Raw genomic sequence first — 15,211 nt, 5'->3', positions numbered from 1 at the left:
TCCCTTTCAAAACTGGTTGTAATTATTCCTCATGCACTTTACAAAGGGAGAAACAGATGAGTCTTGCTAAGGCCACCACACATTGAGAAAAAGACTCATTCCCGTTCTGCCTAGCACTAGCAAAAGTGATCTTTCCTCTAAAAGTCTGTTTGCAGCGATTACATTCACCCCAGTGTCTCTGAGTTGTTTTTGTACAGTATTTTGACGTTATGGCAACACTGCTGGAGAAACAGGCTCCTTTCTGAGCAGAAATGCAAAGTGTGGTGCTGGGGAAAAGCCATTTCTGCAGATGCTGAGATAAATCTCACTGCCAGTGGCTTGTGCATGCATCCCCCACTCCTCAGTGTCTAAACAAGCACGGATTGATCTTTGCAGCTTTGTCTGATTGCCTTTGTTCTTTGTGGTAAACTGGAGGCCCAAAGGCCAGCTGTCACCCTGCAGTGCTTGGGCACTAAACAAAAGCAGTGTTTTTTACCACCTTGTTTTTCCCAGTAACCCTTCCCAGCTCCTGCTAGCTGGAAGCGCAGCTGCAAAGCACCTCTGTAGAAGGTAAGATTGGAACAGCGCTGAATGTGATGTGAATGAGGAGCTAGCCTTTCTCTACATTTGGGGCTGCGCCTTGTGCTGACATTAAAAATTGGGCCTCTTGGGAAGATGTCATCTGGGAACAAGACTGACATTTTAGCACCATAATTTTACCCAGGACAAAGCTGTTCCAATCCGGAGGCCAGAGGGGAAGGAAGTGTCCTCAGATTCTGTTGTGACATCCATGATAAATCACAGCTGATTCTATTCTGGGATGTCAGGGAGACGATCATTTAAATATAAAGTTAAATTTGGTTAAACACTGTACAGATCCCACTATTTCTGTACTTCCTGTCTCTAATTTTGTTGCAATGCGTTCATGGAAACCCTGTAAGTGACATGTGTCGTTTTTCACTTCTAGTGTATTTTTAAGGATTTTTTTTAGGTTGTGGAATACTCTCTCTTGGGATCCTGTAGCAGATGACGTGGGAAGCACAGTGTGTATAAGAGAACATAGCTGCAGGCAAGCAACTCAAATAGAATGGAAACATCTTGGCCTCATAACAAAGTGTTCTTTGGAAACTGAACCATCCCTTCCACAAAGGTTTTCCCACAAGGTCAGGGCTGATGTGAGGGGCAGAGTATGGAAACAGTCCTGCTCACGGGGTGCTTCTTGTGCAACACAGCTGAGGGCTTCCCTGCTCACCACCAGCACTGTTCAACAGCACTTCATTATAAGGAACCCAAAATATTAGTCAGGTTTCTTCCAGGTTCAATACAGAGACAACAAGCACTTCCACCCATCTGTGGGATGCTTTTTCTGATGCATGTTTGCTTTTGGCACGCAGTGTGCGAAGTGTTACATGGCAGCTGGACAGCATTCTTCACTCCTTTCCCTCTGGGTGTACAATGGATACTGTTATCACAGTGCTGTGCTCTGAAAAGCTCCTTTTTGTGTTTGCGCTGCGAGGAGGACACGTGGTGAGAGCAGAAACAATGCCTGACTCCTTCATCACACTGGACAGCTCTGTAAAAGCCACACTTGAACCACAGGAACATTAAAGTTGGGAAAGACCTCCAAGATTATCCAGTTCAGTTGTCTGCCTACCATTATATTGCCCACTAACCACGTCCCCAAGTACCACATCTCCACGGCTCTTGCACATCTCCAGTCACAGTGACTCCAGCACCTCCCTGGGTGCCAGCACCTCACCGCTCTGTCGTAAAATAAATGTTTCCTAATATCCAGCGTGAACCAGATCCTTCAGAGCCCCGCCACTGCGGGCACGGCGCGCCCCGATAGGCCTGCGATGCCTGCAGCCCGCCCAGCTCCCGCGGTGCATCGGAACGAGAGGAGCCGCAGTGCGCGGCGCAGCCCGGCCCCCTTTGGGCAGCGCACAGGCGGTGCTCGGCCCCATTTGGCGGCTGCGCCACCCCGGCCCGGCTGGCGCTGTCAGTCGGGCGGCTGCGTCCCAACATGGCGGCGGCGGCTCTCGGGCCGGCGGCAGGGCGCGGGGCCGCGGCGGGCGGATGGACGTACTGATGACGGTCCGGAGACTCGCCTCCATCTGTACCATGGTGAGCGGCGCGGCGGGGCCGGCCGGCGGCCTGCGGGGGCTGTGGGAGCAGCCTCCGTCCTGATGGAGGCTTTGGCGGGGAAAGGGCCCGAGGTCGAGCGCGCCGCGGGGCGAGGAGGCCGGGATCGGGGCCCGGTGTCGGGGAGAGCGTGTCGGCAGATGGGCGGCTGCGCTCCTAGCGAGAGAAGCTGAGGGGAGTGAGTGTGAGCTCTCAGCTCCGGCTGAGTTCGCAGTGTTTCTTGCGATAAGTAGCTCAATTTAAGGTTGTTGTGCTGGTTAATGGGAGCGCCGTATCGTTCTGCCGAAACGCACATAGCAGGGTAACGTTCGTATTGCTGATGAAAACCCTGCGAGAGGAAGACTCGTAATTGCATGATTATGCAGAATTTTTAATGAGGTTTCATTGCTGCATTAGCAGAGGCCAGCGAGGGGTTCGTTTGGCAGCAGGCAGGCTGAGTCATAGCACAGAGCCACCTCTTGTTGGTGATACGCGGCCTGGGGAGCTTAATCAGGGGGAGGTTAATCACTGTAAGTAGGGGTGAATGGTTCAAATTCAGCACAGGACCGGGCTGAGGGCACACAGCTGTAGGATCTTTGGGTTTTACAGTCCCATGCCTCTGTTTCTCCAGGCAGTCAAACTTGAGTTTAACATCTCATGTGATAATGGTAGTGAAGCAGGTCCTGGGCTGCAGCGTCGCAAACGCTCTGATTCAGCAGTTTGCAAAGAGTGACCTCAGAGCTGTGCAAAGGCCATAGGGCTTCTCTCTTTCTTTTAGAATCATAGGATCAGTAAGTCCAGTCTACGATCACCAAGTCCAGCTCAAGATCCCCACATGCCCACTGTCCATGCCCCTCAGTACCACATCTTCATGGTTTCTGAACATCTCCGGAGATGGTGATGCTGACCCACAGCTTTGATTAACTTGAGAATGAAGTGAACTGAACACTGTTCAAAGCCCAGTGTTTGGGGAACCACAGTAATACTTCACACAGGTGAAATTAAGGGCATGGGAGGTGGCTGGCTGGATCATGTCTTCATGTGAAGCTCTGTCCCCCAGAGGCAGGCGTTGACTCAGTCTCATGCAGTATTTGGGATGTGTTCCTGGGATCAGCTGACTGAGCCTTAGGTTAAGATGATGACCATAAAGCAATGCATTTCCTATGAGTGCAGAGCTAAACCTGGATATAATCATTCCAGAATTTGTGATTTGTTTGTAGAGACTTTGACTATACATATTCATTTTTTACCTCATCTCTCTTTCATTTTGGTTGGGTGCTAGATGAAAGCAAATCAGATACTTATAGCTTATCAAGGTCCGTTTTGAAGTACTGTTTTTTTTTTTTTTTTCTTCTTCTAAAGAAGGTGTAAAGAAGTAACATATTAATCCTATTGCAACTCTGGGGAAGCAGCTCCTTTTGTTTCGCCTGCAGAAGTTTCATTTCTGTATAGGAAGCCTTGAACAGAGCTACTGATGCTATGTACTCTCCTTTCTCCTGCAGAGAAATCTACTTCCAACATTTTGATTGAACCATTTCATCAAATGTTGCAAATGTTTCTAGCATAAGTGCTGTAGGTGCATGCACAGTCTTGGTTGAACTTACTGGCCGTCTCACCATACCTTTTCTTCAGCTAGCACATGAAACGTGAGGTTCTGGGTGCTATATTTTAGAAGAGAACCTCTTTATTTCCATATACTTCAGTTAAAGTCCAGTAAGAAATGCTGTTTGCCTTGTTGTGATGTGAATATAAAAGTCGAAGCTGTCTTTACAAAACCATTTAATTACTTGACAAAGCCCCTCTGGGAAACTGCTTCCTTTAGGATTATGCTGATATGTACTGTTTGTACAGTACTTTACATGTGTTTAATAATGTACACAGCTTTTTCCAGCAGTCCTACTTGCCTGCCCTTCATTCTGCAGAGCTAAAGCATGGCTTTAGGACATTCTCAGACCCCTTTGTTCTGCAGTCTCCTTAAAACTTAAATTGAATGCCTGAACTCATTACCATACAGTAACATAGTTACAGCTTTAATTAGATCCCCCTCCCTAAAATAACTTCCAGGTTTTGTAGTGTGGATCATCTCTCTGGCGCCACCTGATTGTTGCATTTCCTGCCTATGAGCACAGTCCCTCTTTCAGCACTCGCATGACGTTTGCATGGCAGCTATGGCATTGTGAGGATTGGAAAGCCATAGGAAAACAGATGTTAACTTGAATATGGTTCATTGCTTGGTTAAGATATGGCACCACGTGGCAAGACACATCTGTAGCCAGGAGCTACCGACTGGAGCTCTGATTCTCTGTGTGTCCCTTTGGCTTAATTTTGTTTCTTAGCACTTGTCTTTATCATGGACACTAGGAGTTTTCATTGTCTTTTTGCAAGTGATTGGTAGATAAACTGGGAGAAAGCACTGTTGAGGCTTTTTTTCCCCTTACATTCTCACCTTTTGCTTCCTGAAAAATGCAAAGCTCTTATTTCAGAGGTATATTTAAGCTGGTGTATCTGTAGTCTAGTAGCATATGTGCAGTCATGGACAGATGCAAATCCTCTCCGGACTAACAGAGGAAAGAGGGCTGGTTTCCTATGGTCTGACTGTGTCACCTGATATGGGATAGGCTGCTGTGCCCCAGGGGCTGTGACAGCACACAGCTGAGCTTTGAGCTTTGAGTCAGGGTTCAGGTTGTGTTGTTGTATTGACAAACCCTTGTTGTTGTTTTTAGACTGGTTAAGTAAGCCAGAACACTAGCGTGAAGCAAAGCATGAGGCATGGATCTGATCTGTTCCTCCTTACCTCAGACTTTTCACAAAATTAAACTGTTAACAAAAGTATTGGTGTTTCCTGGTAAGTTAATTAGGGATGCTTCCCCTCAATTCACATCTAATTGTTTGCTGAACCAGTAAGACATGCCTGATGAGGAGCTCAAACCCTGTTTACAAATTGGTGGTAGTCCTATTCTGCTTCTCTGAATCAGGACAGCATGGATATGATTATTAACTTTAGTGTTAGAGATGACTGAATCACTTTAAGTTATGCATTTCCATTTGCCATCTGAATAATTATATTACTCAGCCCAAGCAGGGCTTTCATGTCACTGCTGTATAATGCTTGCTTTCTGCAGTTTCACCCATATTTTTAGAAGTCTGTTTTAGCTTTATCAGAGAAAAAGTATTTATGGCTGGGAAGTGGAAAGAAGGGAGGATAAAAGCAGAGCTAGCAAAGCAGACTTCTGATTCCAGCAGTGCTTCTTTATTGACTTGTTAAACAGAAGCTCGTATTTGCGCTCAGCGCAATGACCTGCTTTATTTTAGGGAAGACAGGATGCGTAACCTTTTGCACAGCAGTTAGTAGGTCGCTTCACGCAAGGTTTTCTGCCAGTGCTCTAGTTCAGTGCTGTGTACAGTGGGCAATCATGGATGTGGTCTCTGGATGCTGGACTTGCAGCCAGGTGGGCACACAGCCTGTGTCTAACAGCACACGTGGGTTGCGTGCTGGCTTCCCTCCGGTGACTTGTAAGGTGTTGTGCAGCAATCCTGAGCTACCACATATATGAGTTTTTCTGAAATGCCTGTTTTCATCTTGGATTGTTTATAAACATAAAGATATCGTGCCTTCGCTGTCCTTAGGAAATGAGAGAATATAATTCTTGCATCACTGAGTATTGAGGAAACTATTGGGCAGAGTATTCCTTGGTGCTAGTTATTATAGTAGAGGACGTGTACTACAAGAGCTATTACAACTTGAAAAGGTGTAACGATCCTGGAAAAGATTCCAGAATAGCAGAGTGTCAGTAGACCGAGAAGCTCTTTATAGAATCTTCATTGTTTTGATCTTTAACCAGGATTTGGAACAAATGCTTTTAAGACATGGACTACATCTGTGTTTATGTATGTTTACACCAGTTAATATCGTGCTTCCCTTCCTGTTAACAAGTAGGTGGTTTTCAGGGTTTGCTCTTACAGGTGCCAGTTCAGGAGATTGCTAGTCAGGTGCCCCTTTACAAAGGGCTGTGCTGTAGATCATTACGTTTTGATTCTTGGGTTGTACTTTACCTTCTGAGCTCTTTTGCTAGAAATCTGTGAGAGGAGCCCTGTGGAGCTCTTTGCAGGCGGGTGTGTGGCTGTGAGCATTGAGTTGAGCTCAGTCGTGGTGGCTAAGAAGGGGGAAATGGATTGCTTGCAGTGCCATGTTACAGAAGTCAAGGCTCTAGGCTGTAGATTCTGTACTTCCTACCCTGAATCCAGCATCCTTTCCTTATGTTCTTTTAACTGGTACCTGCTTTATCTGTTTAAATGTAATGAGAATGAAATGACAATTTCACCAGTGTGTGACTTGCTGTACCTTAGTAAGTGAGGCATAGATCCTGTGGACCTTGCAAGACCAGCTCCTGATGGAATAAATGTGTGGAAAACAATTCACAAAGCACTCTGATTTATTTAAAAACGCTTTAATTAAAACTGGACATAAGGTTTGGAACACTTGGTAGCAGCAAGTTTGTTCTGAAACACAGCGTTTTGTAATTTTATGATGTTCTCCACAGCCCTGGCTGTAACCAGCATGCATGGTAAGCTTTGCCTCCTTCCCACCCCCTCCAAAGCCTTTGCTGTGTGCACTGTGTGCAGACTGAGAACACTGTGTAGTCTTTCAGGGTGGAGTTTGGGGAAGTGACACTTGCACCTGCTCCTTTTGAGATTAGCAGTTTGCTTTGCCACACATTAGGGATCTCAGTAAGATTTGTGTTCTGTAGTGTGATCCAGGGTACTGAAATCTCCCCCTTCCCTTTTTTGCCTTTGCTGAAGAGAAATGCCTTTTGCAGGCAGCTGTGTGCTGTGCACCCAGTGGGAGCCAGTAGGTTCCAGTCCAGAGGCTGAGTTAGCCTGCTGCAGAGCCTGAGCTGGTGCCCCACAGCAGGCTGCTCTGCCAGCTGGTCCGTGTACCTGTGAGAGTTCAGACGTGTAACCTATGCTGCCGTGCCTTAATTACTTCATCTGAGCCAAACGATACTAATTGCAGTGGGAAAGGGATGAAAGGTTTGTATAAAAAGCATGTAATGTTGGAATTAGGTTTTTTGCACTGAGCTGAAGAAAGTAGTAAGAAATTGGTATTAGAAGGCTGTATGTTCTATAGATAATAGGTAGCAGTGTTTTAAATCAGATGTTTTTCTCTGGCTCACTGAAAGCGATTAATCTTGTGAATCTCTTGTGCCTATCCACTTCATGTTTTTATGCTATTATTTTATTTGTTTTATAGCTCTTCTTCCCAAGCAGCTGGTACAGCGTTGACCTAATTATTTTTGACAAGAGCTCTGAATAGCAGCAAAGACACTGGCCCAGCACTGTGCTAATTTTGATGCTTCTCTTTCCCAAAGCTGTGGCAGTGGCTGCTTTGTGCTCAGGAGCTGTGCAGCATGCCTGTCAGGATAGCACAGCACTGCTTTGGTAACCTGTACCATTACCTTCTGAGCTGCAGGAAGCACGTGCTTATGGGTGGAGGCATGAGCCTTGTTAGTTCCGAATCAGAAGTTTGACCTGTCACATAGTTTGTTCTTCAGTAATAATTCATTTATTTGTAGCTGAGTTGTGCAGAGGATTTGACTGAATTTTAGTCTTAAAGAAATAAATAAATTCATAGTACTGAAAAGGAGAAAGCTATAAGTTGAGGCACAAGCTGTGTGGGTGCTGGACATGTGGATTTCCTCCTCATGCTGACCACAGCTAATGTTCTGTACTGTGCTACTGTGTTTAATCACTGCCAGCTGTTGGGTGATGGCTGTGGAAGAGCTCCCAAGCTCCAGGCCTCCTTACCAGCTCTGCCTGACACCATTTGTGTCTGTGGCAGCAGAGGGATACAGGAATACAGGAGTCCATCAGGGATTTTTCCCTTGCGTACTGCATTCGACTGGAAATAAAGACTTCTTTGCTGAACAAAAAGCAATTTGCAGCTTCAGGTTGCGGGACTTGATAGATCTCTGTTTTGTGGGGATATTCAGGTAGAACCAGAGCTGTGCTGTAGGATCTCTTTGTTTCTGGTAACTTGCACAGCCAGCCATTCCAGGTAAGTGGTTTTGAAGCTGCTCTTTGCGTATCTCTTTTCTGTTTTACCAAATTCAGCAAAACCTCAGACAGCTGCTTTGTGTTCTTTGGGTAAGCACGAGTTCCACTCAATCCTACCTTCCCTGTACCTTCAGCATATCTAATACTGGTGCGATGTCTTCATTGAGCTGCTATAAAAATTGAAGAAAAACTGGAATGTTAACAACTCCCCACACTGTGATCTTAAAACTTGGTTGATGGGATTTTTTGAACGAACGCTCTTTGTCTTCTCTGCTGGACATCACCAAACAGGGTTCTTGGAAAGCTCCCCCCCCCTTTTTTTTTTCTTTTAAGATCCATAGGCATATGGATATCCATATACAAAGTGGAAGTACTGCAGAAACGGGAAAGGATATTTTATTGTCTTGATGCTTTTGGGGTTTCTTGGCCATTGTTAGCAGTACTTACTGTTCTGAGCTGCTAAAATGTGATAGCTCTGGGGGCCAGGCAGCTTTCCCTTCTGCTGTTTGACAGATAGTGCCAGAACTGTGCAAACCTACTGGGCTCAGCTTGTTCTGGATTCAGAATCAGTTCTGCTGGTGGTGATGAAAACAGAATAGGGGACACTTGGAGAAGTGCGGCTGAGCTCTGAGACATCATTTTAAGAAACAGTAATTTCTAGAAAACTACAGATCTTGATTACACGTTGCTGAAACTTCAGTTGTCACTTCCACCACCAATATGGAAGTGTTAAATTCCCACGTCTCTGAGAGTCTACAAGCTTCAGTAAAGCAGTACTGCCACTTTGGTTAAGCTAGGGGGATGTTCTTCCTGTCAGATAGTTATCTGCTGCCTAAAGTTGTGTTTTCCTGCTTACAGAGCTAGTGTGTACCTACAGCTTTATCATCCCTTCCTGAGCTGGAGTGGCAGAGCAGTTCCTTCCTCCAGAGGGCATTTTGATGGCCTCCTGCACGTCTGGGGATGTAAACCAGGGGATTTTAAAGGAGGCAGTTATTTACCTTATGCTAGCAATGAGAAGTCAATTCTAATCTCATACATTAAACTTTACATTTAGCTGTATTCTGTTGTGCATTATTTGCTTAGCCTTTATATGCCAAGGAAATTTGATTGTTATCTGTTAGTGATTTCTTTCTTGACATTTTTATTGCTCCCACAATGTCTATCATAGCTTGGCAAAGCAGTATTGATTTTTCTATGGCTTAAATGCTTTAAAGGCTGTAAGATGCAGAACAGTTCCTCTGTGGCTGCCAGATGAATTGCACCTCTCTCGATTCTTCAAATAACCAAATGTGAAGCCTCACGCTTCAGATGCTTCCCCCTTTGGTTAGATTTCACTTCTAGATGAGAAATGGGTCTTTTTTATTTCCAAAGTTATGAACCGTGTATTGTTTCCTCTGAGCAGGTATTTGTGTGATCTGTAGCAGAAGTATTATCCTGATGGAAAAATATTTTAGCAAGGGTGGGAAAATGTGTGTAACACCTTTCAGTCTGAAAACAAAGCTGCTTATCTGGCTTCCTTACAGCAGGACATGGCTCATCAAGTCAAGCCACCAGTTGGTTCCCTTGCTATGTAGAAATACAATTGCAGAGACTGCAGGTTGTGAGCTGCTGCACTTTGACAGCACTTCTGCTGCCTTACTCACAGCTGTGCCATGTGGCTCCATCCTGGAACATGAGCAAGCCCATTCACCTTGCCACTCTACAGTGCTTTTTTCTCCCTATTTGTTGCCTTGTTGAGTAGTTCTCCTGTTCTCCTGTCAGTAGTTCTCCTGGGAGTTTACTCCCATTCTACATCACAATTAATTTGAGTCTTGTCTTGGTTTGCATGAGTTTGGTATGTAATATAAAATGCTCCTTAACAAGAGAGATCAGAAACATTGCAATTGAATGCTTGGTTACCTTGGATTCTGTGGCTGATTAACTGAGGTATTTAACTATTAACAGTGGATAGCAAGTCTTCGGTTTTGTTTTACAAGTAGTTTGTTTTTTGGAGGGGGACACAGTGGAGGAAGAAAGAGGTAGGTGGGAGCAGGGAGTGGGTGGAGAGAAACAAATGAGAGGAGTTGCTTGATCTGGCACTGATGCCTCAAAATGTTTTTCTGTAATTGCTGCTTGCAAAGAGCCTTGCCTGTAAATCTATCAGCACCTGTCTTTTTGTGGGGATTTACGGTACTTCAATTTGAGTCTTGTTTTTCTTCTTCACATGTCTATGTGTGTGTGTGTAATTCCCTGTAAATCTGACGCGGGAGGTCTGACTGCAGAGTTTCCATTCCTTCTCTTAAACTGTATTGCTTCTTAGTTTCTTTGATTTTTATTTTCTTTTTAAACTTCCTAGTTCTGTCTGTATTGTCTTCAATGGTCTCTACAGACTCTGCTTGCCTGATGCTTGTATTAATAGCAGAATGTTAGTTGAATTGATTGAAATACCAGTTTAAAAATGTTACTAGCTTCAGGGATTGCTATTTTCTGAGGAGTCTGTGTTTAAGCTGTAGGACATCTTGCATGTGCAATAGAGTCTGCTGCTGGTTGCAGACAGTTATGGGTGGCATTCAGAGCAGAAGTCGAGAATCCAGTGTGCTTGGATTTCTCTACTCTACGATGGCAACTCCTCAGAGAGCTGTGCAGTGCAGCACAGGGCAGCAGAGGGCTATTGGGAGATGCTCAAGAAATGTTAGAGGATGGCATGGGGTGGTATGAGGAAGGCACCAAACCCCTAGTGGGAGCTCAGCTGCACGGTAGTGGTGGACTAAAAACATGGGGAAATGGGATGAGATCCGTCAACTGCTTTGAATTTGAAATGGACAACTTAAAATTCAAACCAGAATATTGGCATGCTTTAGTTCCTGTTCTGTGCAGTAACCAAGACCCTATACGGGTATGTTGTGGTGTTTTTTGGTCCTATACAAAATGGGAAGTTCTGTCCTCATTATACTGATGGAGACTCGAGGATATATCTGGAAATGCCCTATAAGCTCCAGCTTCCTTAATTGAAAGTGAGCCAATCCAAAGCGCTGCCAAGTGAGCAGAGTTTGAGGAATGCCTCGTAAAATTCTTCCTTCCATTCTTTTCTCCCCATTGTGCTCCACCTGTCTGTCCATAGTGCTTCCCAGAAAAGATGCTTATAAGTTGGTAGCATTTCTAATGTAAATTGTAAGTGAATGTAAGGTTTATTTCAGAAAGAATTTTTGAGTAGTGATACAAATAACCAACAGCATGCTTCACTTCAAAAGCTGCAACAGCATAGAAAGATGTAATGAATTTCTTACAAGTGTTCAAAGCGCACTGAGATACATCTAGGAAAGGGAATTTGGTGAAAAGTCCCTGTCTGAGTTACCCAGACACACCAACCATGACTTGCCCACAAGTAGGGTGGCAGAAGTCTCTGTGATCTCACAGCACCTGGTGGCTGCAAGGATTGCGTAGCCATGATTTGCCTACAGCTTCACAGTTGATAATTACTACAGTGGAAGTTAAGTGTTACACAGATTTTTTTCCCTATAGATTCAATAGGGGAATTCTCTTTGATTTGCCTTGAAGATGCAGTCCACCTCACCAGAAGAGATGTGGGTTTTTTTTTTTTGTGGAATCTGTAGCCTGCATGTTTCCTGTCCTCTAGGTTTAGGGTTCTGTATGTGTGTGTTACAAGTTTCTTTATTTGTATCAGTGTGTATACTTGACTAAATGTAAATTGTCTTTCTAGGTCACTGAATAATCTCAAATCTTAAATGAGAACAATTTTTCTGCTGTTCATTTTCAATTAGAATCAAGCACAGGAATCCCTTCTGTTAGATGAGACAGTGCTCTGTGCAGTCCTGCCTGATGAGGCACAATTTTCTAAGTGGAAATGTGGTGCCTTTTACCATAAATAAGAGACATCACGTTGATTTTGTTTTTGAGAACATGGGAAAGTTCAAGATGTTATTTCTTGATGGAACAAGCTCATATTCCTAGCTTCATTGCTCCTGTGGTGGTAGTAATGAATTTGGGGAGATTTTTTCCCCCTCTAACATGTTGTTTCTTTGCAGGGCGCCAATGCCTCAGCTTTGGAGAAAGAGATTGGTCCTGAACAGTTCCCTGTGAATGAGCATTACTTTGGCTTGGTCAATGTAAGTGTATATTCTATACTTTAAATGCTGTTTTTTTGTTGTTTTTTGTTTGTTTGTTTTTAAATTCATATTGTAATCTTGGATTTAAAAGGATTCTCTATTAGACATAAGGAGAGACTGCACAGACCCCACATCTTGCAGTGTGAGTGTGCAGTGTTGATAACTAAGGTATGCATTTTGCCTTACTAAAAATATTTATTTTCTGTGCCTATAAATATTGATTAGTGAGAGAATTCTTCCTATTTGGCTACATTTCTAACTATAAGACTTCAGTATTTGGCTGGAAAGGACACTGAATAATGAAGTCTGCATGCTGTTTGTATTCTCTTCGTGTAGAGGAGCTACGATGTTACAGTGATACACACTGTAGCTCCATATGGGATCCTTGAGGTTTTTAAATGAGAATGTTACTTTCCTAAAAACATAGTGCTGTATGGTGTTCAGGGAAACTCTTCTAAGGAAGTAATCGGGAGAGGAATGATAATAACCTGGCCAGTAATTTTACTGAATGTAGGAATGCTCTTCTTTCTTTCTCTTTTGCTTGGCAGCCTGGAATGAGTCCTTCTAAAAAGCTCTGCTTTTGTATTGGTCAGCTGGCATTCATCTGACTTGGTTAGGATATGTTAGACAGTAAGGATTGTCTGCCTACATTAACTATGGGGATAACTGGTGTTGGTCTTTCTGGTACCTCCAGAGGAAAAAGACAGCTGTTGTGCCAACGTGTAGGAAGTTCTCTTGTATCACACATGACGTGAAAATGTGGTGTGGTGAAAACACAGCAAGTATGCTTGTGTTTACTGCTCGTATAGGTATGTCTCATTGAAAGCTTCAGACGCACCAAGTAAGGTTACAAAGTGTAATTTGTTGCAGCTCATCAGAAACTCATTTAATTGACTTCTGTGTGGGCCTCTAGCAGTTTGGTCTCAGACAACAAGCCATCTAAGCACACTGAGTTATACTTCTTAAGTATGGTGTTAATGGCCATTCCAAAGCTTCTGAGGTTTGCACCATAATGAGAAAAATGGAAGGCATCTCCAATTGTAGCATAAATAGCAGAGTGATGAATAGTGTGAGGAGAGAAAACAGCATTCTAAAAATAACCGGAGTTATTATACCCACATTCATTCTCTTTTCACAAGGACAAAATATGACTAATACTGTTGTGCTTTATTTCTTGCAGCCAGTTTCTTGGGGATCATCGTTTTCATGCTGTTGTTTTGGAGAGCTTTTTCCTAAGCTATTTATAGTTCTTTTATGGCTTGAAATTAAATGCAGCCCTTCAACGAGTGCGGTTTCATAACATCGATATCAGTACTAGTAAATATGTAGTTGCATTGCAAATAGAATCAGATGTTGAATTTATAGACGATGAAGGCTTAAAGAAAAAAACTTGACTAGGTTTCTCTCTGGGTCAGTGAACAGATCCAGCTTGCCTGCAGTCAGGCAGATGCTACCACCACTGCAGTGTGTATGAGGAGAGGTCTGGCTGCTGCTTCTGACACTGACAGCCCACTGAGATGCATTTTGTGTGGTGAACTGGAGTGCAAGAGGGGTGGAACAACCTCCGTTTTCATTTTTAAAAGCTTATTGTCTTAAAATGAGCCTTCAATTTTGATTTTGCATTGAAGGTGTAAAATTATGTATGTTCATATAATGTTAGGTAACGTAGACTCTAAATGCAGCCAATTTTAAGAAAAAAGTATTTAAGGATGACAAAAATATTAAAAAAGCAACTGTTGTACCTGCTTTTCCTTTGTATTTTAGGTCATGTTAGACTTCTTCTTTCCACACAGACCAGTGTTTGATCTGTGTACATAACTTGACTTCAGGAGTGGAAATGTTCAGCAGCCCACTGAGAGCTGCCATGCCAGCTTGGTCTGTGACTTTCTGTGGAAGACAAATGGTTACAGCCCTCTTCTTTTTTTTTTTTTTCCTAAGCAAATCATGGACATGACTGGAAAGATATGACTACATCATTCTAAACACAGACCTATTTAAGTTAGAATTGTAACACTGCTGCACAATTCTGTAATTTATTCTAAAGCAGAATGTATTTTTTGAAAGCTGTATTTAAATACAGGGAAGGACAGATCAATAATTGAGTTGTTCAGAAGTTTTCCAACACTCTAAATCGCTCAAAGGTGGAAGAATTTTGCTCTAGCACTTCAGAAATCAGAATTTCTGAAATAAAATGCATTGGATTTTCTTTTCATGAAGTACTTGGCTTCAGTGAAACCTAAAACACAAGCATACAGAATAGTTGGATATTCAGGCTGGATAATAGGAAGAGTTTCTTCTTGGAAAGTGGTGCTGCACTGTCACAGGCTGCCCAGGGAGGGGGGGTCACTGTCCCCAGAGGTGATCAAGCAAAGGGTCAGAGTGGCACTGAGGGATGTGGTTAGTGGGCATGTGGGGATGGGCTGTTGGTTGGACTTGGTCATCTGAAGAAAAGTGCTTCCATGTTGTGTTGTTATGTAAAAGTGGTGGTAAACAAAGCAGGCTGAAATACTCTTTGCAAGGAGGTTTTTAAAACCTATAGCATACCATTCAGTGAGTTTTTTCACCACACAGCTTTGGCTGCTGCAAAGCATTAGCGCCTTACTGTCAGGAATTTTTACAGCTGCTTGGATTGAATTTTATCTGTGTAACTCTTCCATGTAGTTTAATAGTTTTTCTCCATGGGGCAGCATCAAAGCAATACGTAAAACAACTTCACTTCATGCACTTTGGCAGTCCTGAAATTTCAGTAGCTACGTGCTTTGTGAACTTCTTGACTTAAGGTGCATCATGACCTCCCAGTTTTTAAGATAGACAATTTCTAATTTCTTCTGTCTCTTCATTTTCTGGGATTACTGTAGGCCAATTTATTACTGCTTGCAGATGAAGTATCCAGGTGAAGTAGTTAGGAAGACTTTTGGTAGCCCTCATGCCTGTTTTGTATTGTATCCAGA

At 43.5% G+C, this 15,211-nt stretch overlaps 2 protein-coding genes across 3 annotated transcripts in view; one reads left to right on the top strand and one right to left on the bottom strand.

Annotated features, from left to right (window-relative positions):
- LOC128075819 (ras-like protein family member 11A-like) overlaps positions 1 to 15,211 on the bottom strand; it is a 48,002-nt gene that overhangs the window by 12,340 nt on the left and 20,451 nt on the right. The gene's annotated exons all lie outside the window — the stretch shown is intronic.
- LOC128075817 (ubiquitin carboxyl-terminal hydrolase 12-like) overlaps positions 1,961 to 15,211 on the top strand; it is a 28,033-nt gene continuing 14,782 nt past the window's right edge. The window contains exons 1-2 of one of the 2 annotated variants that reach the window (XM_052672898.1): positions 1,961 to 2,103; positions 12,180 to 12,260. In XM_052672898.1, coding sequence (XP_052528858.1) covers positions 12,235 to 12,260 — 26 coding nt within the window. In that variant the 5' untranslated portion in view covers positions 1,961 to 2,103; positions 12,180 to 12,234. The remainder of the gene's footprint in view (positions 2,104 to 12,179; positions 12,261 to 15,211) is intronic. The other variant, XM_052672897.1, reaches the window with a different exon arrangement.

Source organism: Tympanuchus pallidicinctus, unplaced genomic scaffold, assembly GCF_026119805.1.
Source record: "Tympanuchus pallidicinctus isolate F22 unplaced genomic scaffold, pur_lepc_1.0 scaffold13, whole genome shotgun sequence".
Classification (NCBI taxonomy): Eukaryota; Metazoa; Chordata; class Aves; order Galliformes; family Phasianidae; genus Tympanuchus; species Tympanuchus pallidicinctus.
This window is presented reverse-complemented; position numbering and strand designations above follow the sequence as displayed.